Source organism: Buceros rhinoceros, unplaced genomic scaffold, assembly GCF_000710305.1.
Source record: "Buceros rhinoceros silvestris isolate BGI_N320 unplaced genomic scaffold, ASM71030v1 scaffold40936, whole genome shotgun sequence".
In the NCBI taxonomy this organism is placed as follows: Eukaryota; Metazoa; Chordata; class Aves; order Bucerotiformes; family Bucerotidae; genus Buceros; species Buceros rhinoceros.
The window spans coordinates 10,549-23,706 of NW_010416513.1; the positions used below are offsets into that span (position 1 = coordinate 10,549).

Genomic DNA, 13,158 nt, shown 5'->3' on the forward strand with positions numbered 1-13,158 from the left:
TCCAAATTACTCTTTTGTACTTAATTTTGTAATTACTCCAATTACTCTTTTGTAGTTATCAAACTAAGCTATAAATCCCTCAGACAAGTCATAATCAAAACATCAAAACTTAATCACAACATTAAAACCACCTATTTTAGGTATTTATACAAATACTGGAGGTGGAGAAGACAATATGCACTGTTTCGTATTAATGTTTCTCACAAAGGACATTTACACCTTCAAGAGAGACTGCAAACAGTGCTAACATTTGAATTTCGGGATAAGAAACTTCACAAATCTATGGCCAAAAACAATCTGAGAGGCTGGCTGACTAAAAGGAGAAAGCTAATGGTCTTGGCTGATTTTCACTGCCCAGGCAGTGAGCACAGAACAACTATGCAGAAAATACAGTGTGACAAATTGTATTTTTAATAGGACTTGGTTGACAGAGAAAAGTATTGCTATATCGCCAGTACTGTAAGTGAGAAAGGGAGAGATGCAGTAGCAGAAGAGAAAAAATGTATTATAGAGGGAAATTCTCCAAAGAAATACAAATACACTTGCCTTCCACCTGACGAATGTTTAAAGGCTTGATGGTAATGCACACTGCAGACCTCTGAGGTAAGTGTAACTTGTACTTGTGACTAATGATTTCACCATCTTCTTCTAAGTAGAAACATCCTTTGGACTGTGCACATTGCCATTCCTGGAAACCAAGGAATACTAGATGTTGCCTTCATCTTTGATCAAGATAAAAGCGCCTTCTCTGACATACATCAACTTGATGATTTAATAAATTCTGCATAAAACCCAAGATAGATACAGCACTGATCTTCTACTCTTTTAATCTAATTTTCTCAAACGGTCCTTTCCATAGCCCATTTTCACAGAGCAGTTAGTAACACACACATCAACCCACTGCTCAAATAGCTGAAATGAAATTGGAATTGCCACGAAGAATCAAACTGAACTCACGGAATTCTCTGACCTGCCTGATTTACCACTGAAAGGCTGGAATTTTGCTACATTAATTCCATCAGGCCCATTAAGGAAATAATATCATTGATTAGCTGAATAGTGAGAAGTTATTTGCTCACTTGATTGACGAACCACAAACACAAGTACTGATCAAACTCAGTGGTTCTTCTTGACTTCTGTTAAAGCTATTGAAAAGACAAACTGAAAACTGCTGTATTTGTGAATAACACGATTCCTAGAGGAGCCATGACTTTGCTGAGATGCTAGAACAGCTTCGTGCTTCCAATTCTTTAAACAGCAAGTCCCAATTCTCAATTTTGAATACCATTTGAATGCTATTTCTTCAGCAAAATAAAAACAAAGTCCTTACAGACATACTGTATGCCTTGAGGAATAGAAGACATTCTCAGTTTGCCTTCCCCGGTCCAGATTAAGTCTGTGGTTTCCACTCACTTCCTAGCAACGGAAGATAATCAATGACATAAAGATGTCAGGGAAGAACAGGACTTTGCTGCTGTACGTACACCCAGGTAACACGCTTGGTGATACCATCAGCTCTTATCTTGAATTTAGATTTCTCCAGTCAGAACTCTGCATTTCTTAAGAATATAAATCACTCAGGGACTCGTGGATTTAAGAGCCTTCAGGCCTGTGCCACAGTTTTGCTGTGGATTCCTGTGGGAGCAGGATCAACTCCTCTAACTAACATTTCTCATTCAAACGTTACCAAATACATCTTTGTTACACTCCTTTCTGCTTTAAGAACTTTTTATAAATTAACCAAAACAAAGACAGAGGTGAACTCTGAGAGAACTCACCATCTGTGCTGGCATAGAAAGACTACAGAATCTAATACTATCACTTCATTTTCTGCCTCTGAATTACTCTTATAAGCTTCACTCAAATAGCACAAACTCAGCTATGAAAAGAATCTTCCCACTAAAGGAATAAAAGTGTATCATCCTGAGCACGTGGATAAACACCGAGAATTCCAAATGTTACATAGCTGGAAATGATCTTAGTCTCAAATTACTTCGGATTATGTCCCATCCAAGTTGTTGATCTAAAGACAACCATTCTAGGAGACTTTAAAGGTACAGATGCTTCCTCAGAGCACAAGCTAGTGAAAAGACAATGATCAATCAAGCTATCTAAAACAAAGCAGGACATCCGACCCCTAGCAGAAACTAATACCCAAGTCCCTCCCCTCCCATAATCTTTTCCAGTTAAATAACATGTTGAAGCCAGGGTCTTTGTGGAAACCTATCTCTTCTGCCACCAGAGATGCAGAGGGAACAACATGCTGTTGGAGGCACAAGGATCTCCTCTCACCAGCTACATCAACACTGCGAAATGAAGGACCGCGAGAAGGGAGGTGAAGTGTTTGGCACCCGGTCGCCCATACTGTTTAGCTGCTAGCTCATTCCACAGCTCTGTTTCAGATGAAAACATCCAGCGCTCTTCAAGAGAACATGTATGCAGTTCAAAGCACTTCTCACTTCAGGCACCACTTTCAGGAAGGATTATGGACGGAACTGTGCTTTGTTTGGCTTCCTGTGACCTACATAGCCAACAGCATCCCATCATGTTTTCTAGTCTTGCATACTCTATGCCATTACCTACCCCACAGCTTCTAATCCGTATTCTTGGCTGGGATGCAGAGACATAAAATTATGAATGGTGCTGAAAAATATTTCTTAAACACACAACATGACCACATGGGTTCTAGGAAAAAAAAAATCAAGCCAAGTGCCATTTAAAGTGGACACAACCTGCTTGAAAGGCTGCTAGGCCTAAGCTTTGTGGACATGAAGCTGCTTATGATACTTGGTCCACGGAGGCAGAGCTCAGTCCCTGGTCACCTTTTATGTAGTGGTGTAGTCCTAATTAACACGGCCACTTAAAAATTTTGTACCGCTTTTTATCCATGAAACTAGATTTCTAGGGACAGGATAAACAAATGGGGTCCAATCACAAAGAACAATTAGGAAAGAAGAGAATAGAGACAAAACATTACTGAGACTTAATGGTGAGGGTTAAATGTTGAGCAACATATGGTTGCTCTCATGGTCAAACCAGTGGATAAGGTGGGCTGATATTAACATTAGAGTCAACAAAAGTCAGTGCTACAATTTGGCTCTGTAGCTTAGTCTGTTAAATCATCTCTAGTGCTATTCCATCCTCAGTAAACTGTTCATTCCAATACTTGCATGACTCCTAACTTCACCTGAAGTCCACATGCAGTAAACTGGGAAGTTTCCTTAAAACTCGGCCCAGCTGAGGTAACTGGCTGTCAGCTCATACAGTCTCTAAGCTTAACACCTTACAAAACTGCTTGAAAAATTAATGACATTTCAAAAGGATCACAGGCCTGCTAATGAAGCATCATGGCTGTTCTTTGAGACACAGAAGTGCACAATGTAAGTTTAAAGAGCAAGCCAAATGTGCTGTAACTATTCAAAAAGATACTGGGACTATTTTCATGCACAAAAATGACTCTAACAGCCACGTTCTCAAACCATCATCTCACAGATCCTCCATGGAGAGTAGCTTGGTCCTGCTTGTTTACCTTCCATTTTCCTATGGGTTATTTTAGATGAAACACTACCTTTTTTGCAGTTTTGCATTCACATGGACATTGTTACAACAGAGATATCAAACAACCCAAGTAAGCAGGGAAAACACCTCAAGGAATGATGTGCAGATTATGACATGAGCAACAGCAAGCAACCTGCTTTAGGAATCAAATACCAAACTGTCATTCTTGCAGAGAGCATAAGGTGGTGCTATATTCTCTATATTATCCATGTCAAATCACAAACAGGTATGTCACTCTGGGAAGCTGAGACGTGATCTCCTCTTTGGGTCTTAGTAAGTCACTTCAAAGCACAGTGGGAAATGTCTGTATAAGAAATGTTATCAAGAGATGTCAGGCACTGCCTGCTGCAGCCAGGGCCTGAATAAACCATTCCACTGCTATCACAATTCAAGTTATTACTGGAATTGTCCACATGCCCCTGTATAATTCCAAATAAAAAGCAATGTTTGTGAGAAGAATCAATCCTATGATTAAAGCATCTTCAGTTCAGTGCCTTGTCTTGTACAAAACCTGTTCCATAGGCACAGAAAAAGTCTTGCTAGTTCAATTGCATGAGGCTGCTTCACAGACGAGTGGGAACATAGAACTGCTGCTTCTTACTGTCCCCAAAGGACTGGTGAACTGCAGAAAAAAATGTATTTATTTCTGAGTAGAAGATAAGTAAGAATTTTTGGGTGCTAGCTTCTGATCCACACCACAAACGAATCACTGTGTGTTTATTCGTTGATGCTGACAGAGTTTGTGCTGTTAAACCCTGTTTAACAGGGTTAAAAAAAGTGCATAGTTCTACTCACACCTTTTCACTTTTATTGACCGGTTTCAGGTTTTGTACGATGTTAATCAGTAATAACCGATATCTGCAGCTGCTTTTTTTCAGTCAGTTCTTACTGGCTTGTACAGAGAGAGAGGAATCCAATATTGGGAAACTGTGCAATAGTTTGATGTACTACACATCATGTTTGAACAAGGTGAAACTGCAGGTTAAATAGCATGGAGGTCCAGATACCTAAACAGACTGCAAACAATTCCTTTGGGGTTATACTTTTAAATTTTCATATAGAACAAATGTCACCATATAGCAATGTCAAAGATATAAAGGACTTTGGAGTTCAGTAACAAATATAGAGTTGTTATTTGAAACAAAAATGTAACTCCTGAGAACAATCAGTTTGGTGTTGCAGCAGCAGTTATACCGTATGGTCAGAACCATTTTTTCCCTTTTATACAGGAGTCTCCAGGTGCACATTTTTAATGTGTCCTAGTGGTTTCCAGTTAATGTTTTATATTTCTACAGCTATTATTTTCTGTTGAAAGAAAACTAGTAAAGGTTCAGTCAAGAAAGGGAAAACAAAGGAAAAAGATCAATATTAACACTCTACAAATATTGACTTAGCAAAGTGACTTTGTTGTCTTTCTCCCACAGGAATTTATATTGAATGAGTGATTTATTTAAAAGAAAACTCCGATAGAACATATCAATCTAACTAAAAATCAATATTTTCAGGCTACGGCATGTATTTACAAAGTAATGCCCAACAAACCGCACATGCTCACAGATTCGTTATTTATTTCCAATTACCTTTCATATAAAGGTTTATGATACACAATCTTTCAGACTACTTAAGCATTTAAAGTTCTCACCAACCTCATAAATTATTAAATTTTAAATTTCTCAGAAAGTCATTAAACGTTTCATCCAACAGTGGTTTCATTTATAAAGAACACACTTGGTTCTATTAAACCTTCACACCTGAAAAATTATTTTCAATAACTAGACGTCAGCAAAACCAACAGTATATAAAAATGTTAATAATAATATGTATCCAGAAACCTCTCAGTAGTTTATAGCTGCCCTTGACAAACTATTAATAAAACATAAGCTAAAAATCAGAAAAAAACGGTTTCTTATTTAAAGTGCCTAGAGGAAAACAGCATCATTTCCCCAGGACCAGCTTACATGATACCTTCACTGCGTCCAGCTCAGTTAGCTTGGTGCTGCGGTTGCTGCCAGCACCCGTGATAATCGTGGTAGAAACTGATGCTTTGCAGCTTGGAGCAGAGGAGGGTCGTGAAGGAGCTCTGCCATCACCTACAAACACAGGCATTTAGTTACGATGACATTATTTCAACCCACTCCCAGCGCTGTTTGTCATAAAGCTTTACATTTATAGGCACACAGAATAAAACTGGATGACAAGAATTTCAGACAAGCTGACTTCCCTTATAATTATATAACATGTAATAACTCATTAGCCACACGCCTTTACTTCCCTGAGAGTATGTCCCAGGTGAATGGGCATATGAATAGCAGAACCTTGGAACCAAATCTGCCTGAAGGACAAGAAATTCTTACCACATGATTCCATTTACCTTGGAACCAAGGTACACCCATCCTAAGTGGATAGGTTTAACCTGCTTCTAAATTACAGTTAGTTCTTTTCAGGACAACGTATTTTTCCTGCCAGTCACTTATGCACAGCTGCCCACTGCAATTACTTCCAAACCTTTATTTTCTGGTTCCTTATGCTGGGGCATCTCTGCTGGTTCAATTCCGGATTTAGCTACATAAACTCAGTGTTCATGACCGTTTTGTCACCTTTGCACCTCTTCAGTATTGTCTAGGATTGAAGCACCTTAAAGCAGACAGCGCACACTACGTGCCAGTATTTCACCCACGGTACCTCTGCAGTCTGTGAGCCTCTGGTCTTTTCCCAGTTTGGGAAGGATTTTAGGTACCTTTGTAACTTCAGAAGAACATTAAAATCTCGTATTGATTGTGCTTGAAAAGCAGCCTCAATAATTGAGACAAACAGCTTACTTATTGATAAATGTTTAAGGTTCCATCTCTGATCTGAGAAGGAAATAAATAACTTGCTGCGTAGCAACATCTGAGCACTCATTTACTCTCTTCCCTCTGGACTGTGTCACATGAAAGCCAATGAAATTCACCCTTACAAATTCAAGAGCTTCAGATCATAGAGGCAGCCAAAGTCCATTGGAACATGGGGATCAGATATTCACTGAGACATTTATGCAACTGCCACAGTAGAAATTCGTCTTAGTCCATAACATCCCCACTAAACTGAGAAAATAATGAAAAAGTACTCAACCACTCCTCAATCCAGAGCATGAACTCCAACAGCATGAAAACTCCCATCATGAAACATAAATACCTTTTGTTGGTGCTGCTCTGTGATCAGATTTCCTCGGGATTCTTGGTGATGGTTTTGACACTGGCAGTGTGATCCCTTCAGCAGAGGTTTCAGCTTGACTTCCAAACTGCTGTTGCCTCAGTCGACCATCAACTTCCAGTTTCTCTCGCGCAGTCTTGCAGCACTGCTCACTGGTTGTCAGGTATAAGTCACAAAACTGTAGGTAAAGAAACGTATTCAGGTAAGTGAACCACTGTTTCCCACAGTTTCAAGGATTGAAATGCAACATTAGTAAGGAAAAGGACAGATCAATAGATGAAATGCATTTTCTTTTAAAGCATGGTATTAATTTACAGTTTAGTTTTCATGAATGAGAGCATCCACTCAAGGGACACACTAAAATGGAGCCACAATTCGACAAGAAGTTCCAAATTTTGAAGGAAAATTAACTGCAACTTTCAATCCAAGAAGAGATTCGTATTTCTTTCTAGGTATTTGAAGACTGATTTCTTTTTAACAGGGGGTTGTTTTTATCCCATGGGACTATATTTATGTACACATCTTCTGGACTGTCTATTCAGTTCAAAACTTAGAGATGGTGTCAGAGACAAGGTGTTGCATCTTGAAAATCAGATGTTCGGCATATGCAGTAATGTCCCACACACAGGAATTATGAAACATCACAGACATAGCCACTCTCATTGATAAGTTTGCTGTCAGCTGTTGTCATCTTTATCCTGTCTTTAATCCTTTATCCTCACACATGCTTTTAGGCTTCGTGCTTACTGTCAGGCTCTGCCTAATACATTAAATTCACTTGCAGCAAGTTATTTTCTTCAAGTATGAAGTGAGGGAAACAGAAATGGGACACAGCCCATGTCCCAGTATGCAGGCTGTTGGAGGGATGCCTGGGGTAAGGTCATGAATAGTCCAACTCCCACGTGGAGGTGGGATGTATTGGTTCTGATAATGCTAATAGTGTCAATAACATCGAGCCAGTAACACAAGAACAAATAACACCGCTCTGTTTGCCATACCTTGTTGTAGTCGAGTTTGCCGCTGCAGTTAAAATCAGCTTGTTTAGTAATGGCACTCACTTCATCCCGAGTCATTTTCTCACCTCTCTGCAATAAACACAACTCAGTTTGAGTTCCTAATCAACAATGCTGTTCACCTTCAGCACACATTTAATAAAACCACAAAGAGTCTTCCAAGATCCTTTCAAGGCATCTTATGTTGCAATAGATTTAAATGGATTTGGATTTGAATCATTCCAAAGCATGTCCTACAATGCTACTAAATTCTAAACAGTTGATGCCATTTTGTAGTGTCTTCTGGCGCCCTAACATGAATGACAGATCCATGTCAGAAAATCTTCCATAAACTGGGGAATCACAGCTCCCAGTCGTTCTTACTCATGCTGTAGTGCACTATCAACCAAGAGCTAACTCATAACGGTTAGTTTCACTTAGTTACTTGAGCAGTCCTATAATACCAGTCTGCATCTGCAGTTTAGCTCCCTGGAAGGACTATTCCAGGCATGAGTTTGCCTTGCACCTATTTCTACTCAGAATAATTAGTGTGATGCCAAAGCAAATTCTCTCAACTGCAAGACTGAAGGGAAAAAGAAAAAAAACAAACAACGGAACATAAAATTGAAAAAAAAAAAAAAAAAAGACCCATGAATCAGTTATTTATTCTTTTGATCAGGAATACGTGCTTACACATTCAGAACAGCTTTGCCATCTAATTTAAATGGTTAAAGATGGGTCATTAAGCTTCTATGGACACTTACCGTTGTAAGAATTCTATAAAGCTCATCATGTAAAATATATCCAGAGTTATCTGTGTCTATTTTTCCAAATGCTTCGAGCAGTTCAGTTTTTGTAACTGGTTTTTCTTGTTTTAAAATAGTACAGAAATCATCAAAATTCAGCGTCGTCGTTTGTGAAGTCCAGTATTTATTAACTGTCTTCTGAGATGGGTTTCTTCCAGCCTGCTGAAGTACTGAACAACAAAACACAGTGTTAACTATGTATTCCAGCTGTCAGTAAAGGGGCTTTCTCAAAACATCCTTTAATCACTTCACAAGGGTTTTTTTTTTAAAAGCCAAATCAATCCAAGGGAAAAGTGGGTCTGAAGGACAGTTTTGCTTATAGTATCAGTCCTGCACAGATTACAGGCTGAACGTGACCTTCCCTGGCCTTGAGTTCTGTGGTTTGTTCCAGAGAGTTCAAGCAGCCTGAGGGGCAGAGGAGCTCGTTCACATACTCTCTTGAAAGGAGTCACCAAACAGGCAGCGTCTGGTGGATATCCTAGATCATCCCTCACGAACTACGATTCAGCGCAGCAATGGCATATAGAGTCATAGAATCATCTGGTTGGAAGAGACCTTAAAGATCATCAAGTCCAACCGTTCCCCCTGCACTGCCAGGGTCCCTAAACCATATGCTGCACTGCTGTGAATCCCACCCACTTTCTTCTATGGAAGAGGGAAGAAACCAGAGAGCAGTCCACCACTTTTTATAACACAACAATATCACAGGAATTATTTTGCTTAAAGGCTCTGATCTGCAGCTTCCCCTTACTCATATGCACTGTTCCACTAAACTCAATGGGATGTCTTTCTTAAAGAAAGTTAATGGGATCAAACCATTAATTAAGCAGAATATTCATTAATTCAGTCACCTCAAGTGACAAGTGTAAAACTCAGCCCAGCATCCGAATTCCCCGCCTTGATATCAAAAACCTGTTATTTGTAAGCTTGCACATTATTAGACCCTCTTTCTCCCAAGATCTACATAAGTCTTTCTACTTCCTTTGCCAGGAACTGAGATCTAGTATAGAATTTATATTAAACAACATTTTACATCACATTTATACATTTTAACTCATAAATTCAAAATTCGCAACACGAATCTCAAAAGGAAAGGAAAAATGATACCAACAGACACACACACCATAGCCAATGCCATACACACAACCAGGCCCAGTGCTCCTATGTCTGGCAGTCTTCAAAATTAATCTGCTGGATCTCATTAGCCTCCTGAAAGTCTTTCCTGACAACATCCTTTCATCGGTTTCTAATGTGAAGAAGGTATTATGTTAAACTGAAATTTAGTTCAAATGCACAGTCTGTCTGAAACTGGAGGGGTGCTTTTAGATCTTCAAGTTTTTAGGGGAACACAAGACATCCCTCATCAATGCCTAGGCTGGCAGTTTGATTTTTCGCCAGCTGACCAAGTCTATACTGGCTGAGACCAGTTCAGCAGCATCTGGGAAAGGAGGCAGTGGCATTGTTACAATTCTCAGTGGGCAACTGTCTCACCACAAAACAAACAAATCAAACCACATGCGTTTGTTGCTAATCCCTCGTTGAATGCCAAGGACGAAATACAGATTTCTGCCCTGTCACCTCTACCAGTGGAGCCGAAAGAATACAACAAAGTTTCCATCTTTATCCACACAGCGCTTGGTCACGTAGCAATTGCTGAAGGATTTCAATGTCAAGGTCAGCCAAGAAAGGGCAGTGACTCTGTGTGTTTATTTTCTGGGGATAGCAGAGTCCCTGGAATGTCAATACAGCACAGTACTCACTAACATTTGACAGAGCATCCTTCAAATATACAACAATTTGGTATTTTTACATATCCAGGGAGCTCATACCCTAGCTGCCTTCCAAGTCTGCATTCTGGGAAGTTCAATCAGACTGAGACTTTTCTTTGTACTTCTTTACAGACCAATTCTGCTAAACACCTTAATGATATTACGACACAGGAAATGAAGCTGCCATCTGTGAATAAGTAAAACTCCTACAGATAAAATCCTGAAGGATCAATCTCAAAGGGACTGTTTTATAGTTTTGATTATTAACCAAACATCATGCAGCAAGAGATGTTTAAACACTGGCACCACTCATTTGATACATGCCAGAATTTACTTAAGATGTAGTCTAAGTCTATAACAACTCTCAGTGCTTAAAAATTCTAAATGTTCTTAACTATCCCTGAAAAGACCAGGGAACCTGAGCAACTACCTTCCCTTTATGAGCTGACCTTGAAGCCAAAATGCCCAAACACTTGCTATGTGGCCAAGTGGCATATGGACAGAGATGAAAGCCAAAGCATATATAAAAGAGATGACATTTGTTCACACCACTGGTGTCTTAATATCCAGATTATCCAAACCTCTCATCAGGATGCTATAAGGCACTTTTATTACAGCTGAGAAAGCCTGGATTACACTAAGTCACACGCTGAAAGAATGTGCTTGTAATGGGTAGCATTTCATGGACTGGTGTAGAGACAGAAACGACAACCAGTGCAACAGAGAATTACACTCAGCTCTGACAGCACTGGTCTCCACATGTATTTTAGGCAGGGGCAATGCAGCCATTAGTGAGAAATATTTCCTCACATATGCAAAAAAAAAAGTCACTAGAACTATGATATAACTATATTAATTACTAGCTTAGCATGGTTTTGCCTTTAGCTGCTGCCTGTTTATTACGAACAACTGCAAGGCCATAATGCTCGTACCTTTTACCAGCATCACAATCTTGAGAAAGCACCTGGACTGCTACCAACGCAAAGCGCATTTGGAGCTATACTCCAAACCCACAGCATAAAAATTACTCAGTTTTTAAGTTCTCTGTATCTAACTGAAGGTTTGTGCTCTCATGCTTTGTTTGTCAACCATCTTTTCCAATAAAGCAAGCAAAGACTTTCACATCACAAACTGCCAGGTAGAAAACAGGACTGAGTTCCATGAGTTTCCTTACACAATCCCATGCTATTACATACCACCACGAATAAACTTTGTCACAAAAAGAAGAAAAGCTCTAAGAAAGATAAAAACCAAAACTTAAATACGGTAAGACATAGTACACAATCCTACAACGCCAAGAGACAGCAAAGTTGGTATTCTATTTGCTAGAGAAATTTCATCTGGGACAGTGAAACCTATTTCACAACTGAAACTGTCTTATCTTACTGCTTCCACATCTTACTCAGTCACTAAGTTATATTATAAAGAAATAAATTTCCAATTCACAGCCCTAACTACCATTTTTCAGACAAACATTTGTAACTTCCCTACTAATTCCATGTGAGGAACTTTGAAATTCCAGAGGTTTTCAAAACAGCTTTTAGACTCTACTAACACCTTTATTTAGTCCCGCTGAAGTATTGAGAGATGTTTTTTTCCTGTTGTACTGCTGACAGCAACACCAGTTCTTCACAAATACAATACGGATAAAAACATGAAAACTTTTGAATTTAGTCTACGGAAATGTTGTGATTCAGTAGGAGTTTAAATACGATAAGAGTAAGAATTTTTAGGAAACACCAGTGTCTGAAACAGTCCACTTGATACCATGGAGTTGGTAGAGGAAAGGCAGTATTGACTCAAAGCCACTTCGAGCTGACCTGTGAGACTCTCTTTAGCGGTAAATTACCATATCCATCGCCCCAGTAACAACCCCTCCTCTGAGCTGCAAACCTCTGATGCCAGTTACCACGGCCATCTCCTGTGCCAGGGCAACTGCCCACTACAAACTGAACCAAGACCAACTCACTTCATCACTTGCCAGGGGTAGGGGAAAAATTATTGCGGAGATCAAAACCAAAGTGGATGTTGCTAAACAACCCACTTAGGTACCTTGCAAGCTGTCAGCGCGTATTGGCTTTTCACACTGGTGATTTACAGATGAAACACTCGGTGTAACATTCCCACCTCCACAAGTCATCCAACACCAAGCAACAAAGATAAAGGATTTGTGGAAAACAAAAAACTTTGGGGAATGGTAGTTTCTATAAACTTGGAAAAACCACTAAGTGACATATTTTATAACAGGTAAATGATGAAAATGTCTTCAAAGATACAGCCACCAGCACTCGAAATCGGAACCCTCTCTAAAAGTGCTGTAAATTCCTTAGAACAGTCACAGAGTTTATGCCGTGCTGCCTGCTGTTTGTAAACTACCCACCGCAATCATCACGCACAAGAGTTATGGGGGAAAACATCTAATCATTACCCAAACTGAGCTGTTCTTTTGATTTAATATTTTCTAAACTGCTTTTTAAAACAGCCAGGTAAGCTGCTCGGCAGTTCCTGTAAAAGATGGCTTCTTCAGCACGCTGGGACGTCTTTGCTGGGGAACCTCCTGAGGGTGAGAGTTTCTGAAGGGAGAGGGATGCGTCATTCTCCGGACTGCTGGCCATCCTGTGAAGAGCACAGTTACAGTTAGAACTTGTTGCTGATTGATAATGCCTCTGCTTTGTCCTCTGAAGAACAGATTAGCACAAATTATCCTAATATCTAGGTCATACGATTTCCAGTCTCTAAATCTGGGATGGGAATACTTAGCTACGCTTGTAGGTAAACACCATGAGATCCACAAACAAAAATAGCCTCAGCTTTACTTATTATTCACAATTCATTCTTTAT

The 13,158-nt window shown here is 39.6% G+C and overlaps 1 protein-coding gene across 1 annotated transcript in view; it reads right to left on the minus strand.

The window, feature by feature from the left end:
* EFCAB7 (EF-hand calcium binding domain 7) overlaps positions 1–12,932 on the minus strand; it is a 20,952-nt gene extending 8,020 nt beyond the window's left edge. Inside the window, exons 1-6 of the mRNA XM_010137823.1 lie at positions 12,746–12,932; positions 8,507–8,718; positions 7,749–7,835; positions 6,733–6,928; positions 5,524–5,648; positions 547–688 (exon numbers count right to left, since the gene is read on the minus strand). Of these exons, the coding sequence (XP_010136125.1) occupies positions 547–688; positions 5,524–5,648; positions 6,733–6,928; positions 7,749–7,835; positions 8,507–8,718; positions 12,746–12,932 (949 nt within the window). The remainder of the gene's footprint in view (positions 1–546; positions 689–5,523; positions 5,649–6,732; positions 6,929–7,748; positions 7,836–8,506; positions 8,719–12,745) is intronic.
* Between the last annotated feature and the right edge of the window lie 226 nt (positions 12,933–13,158).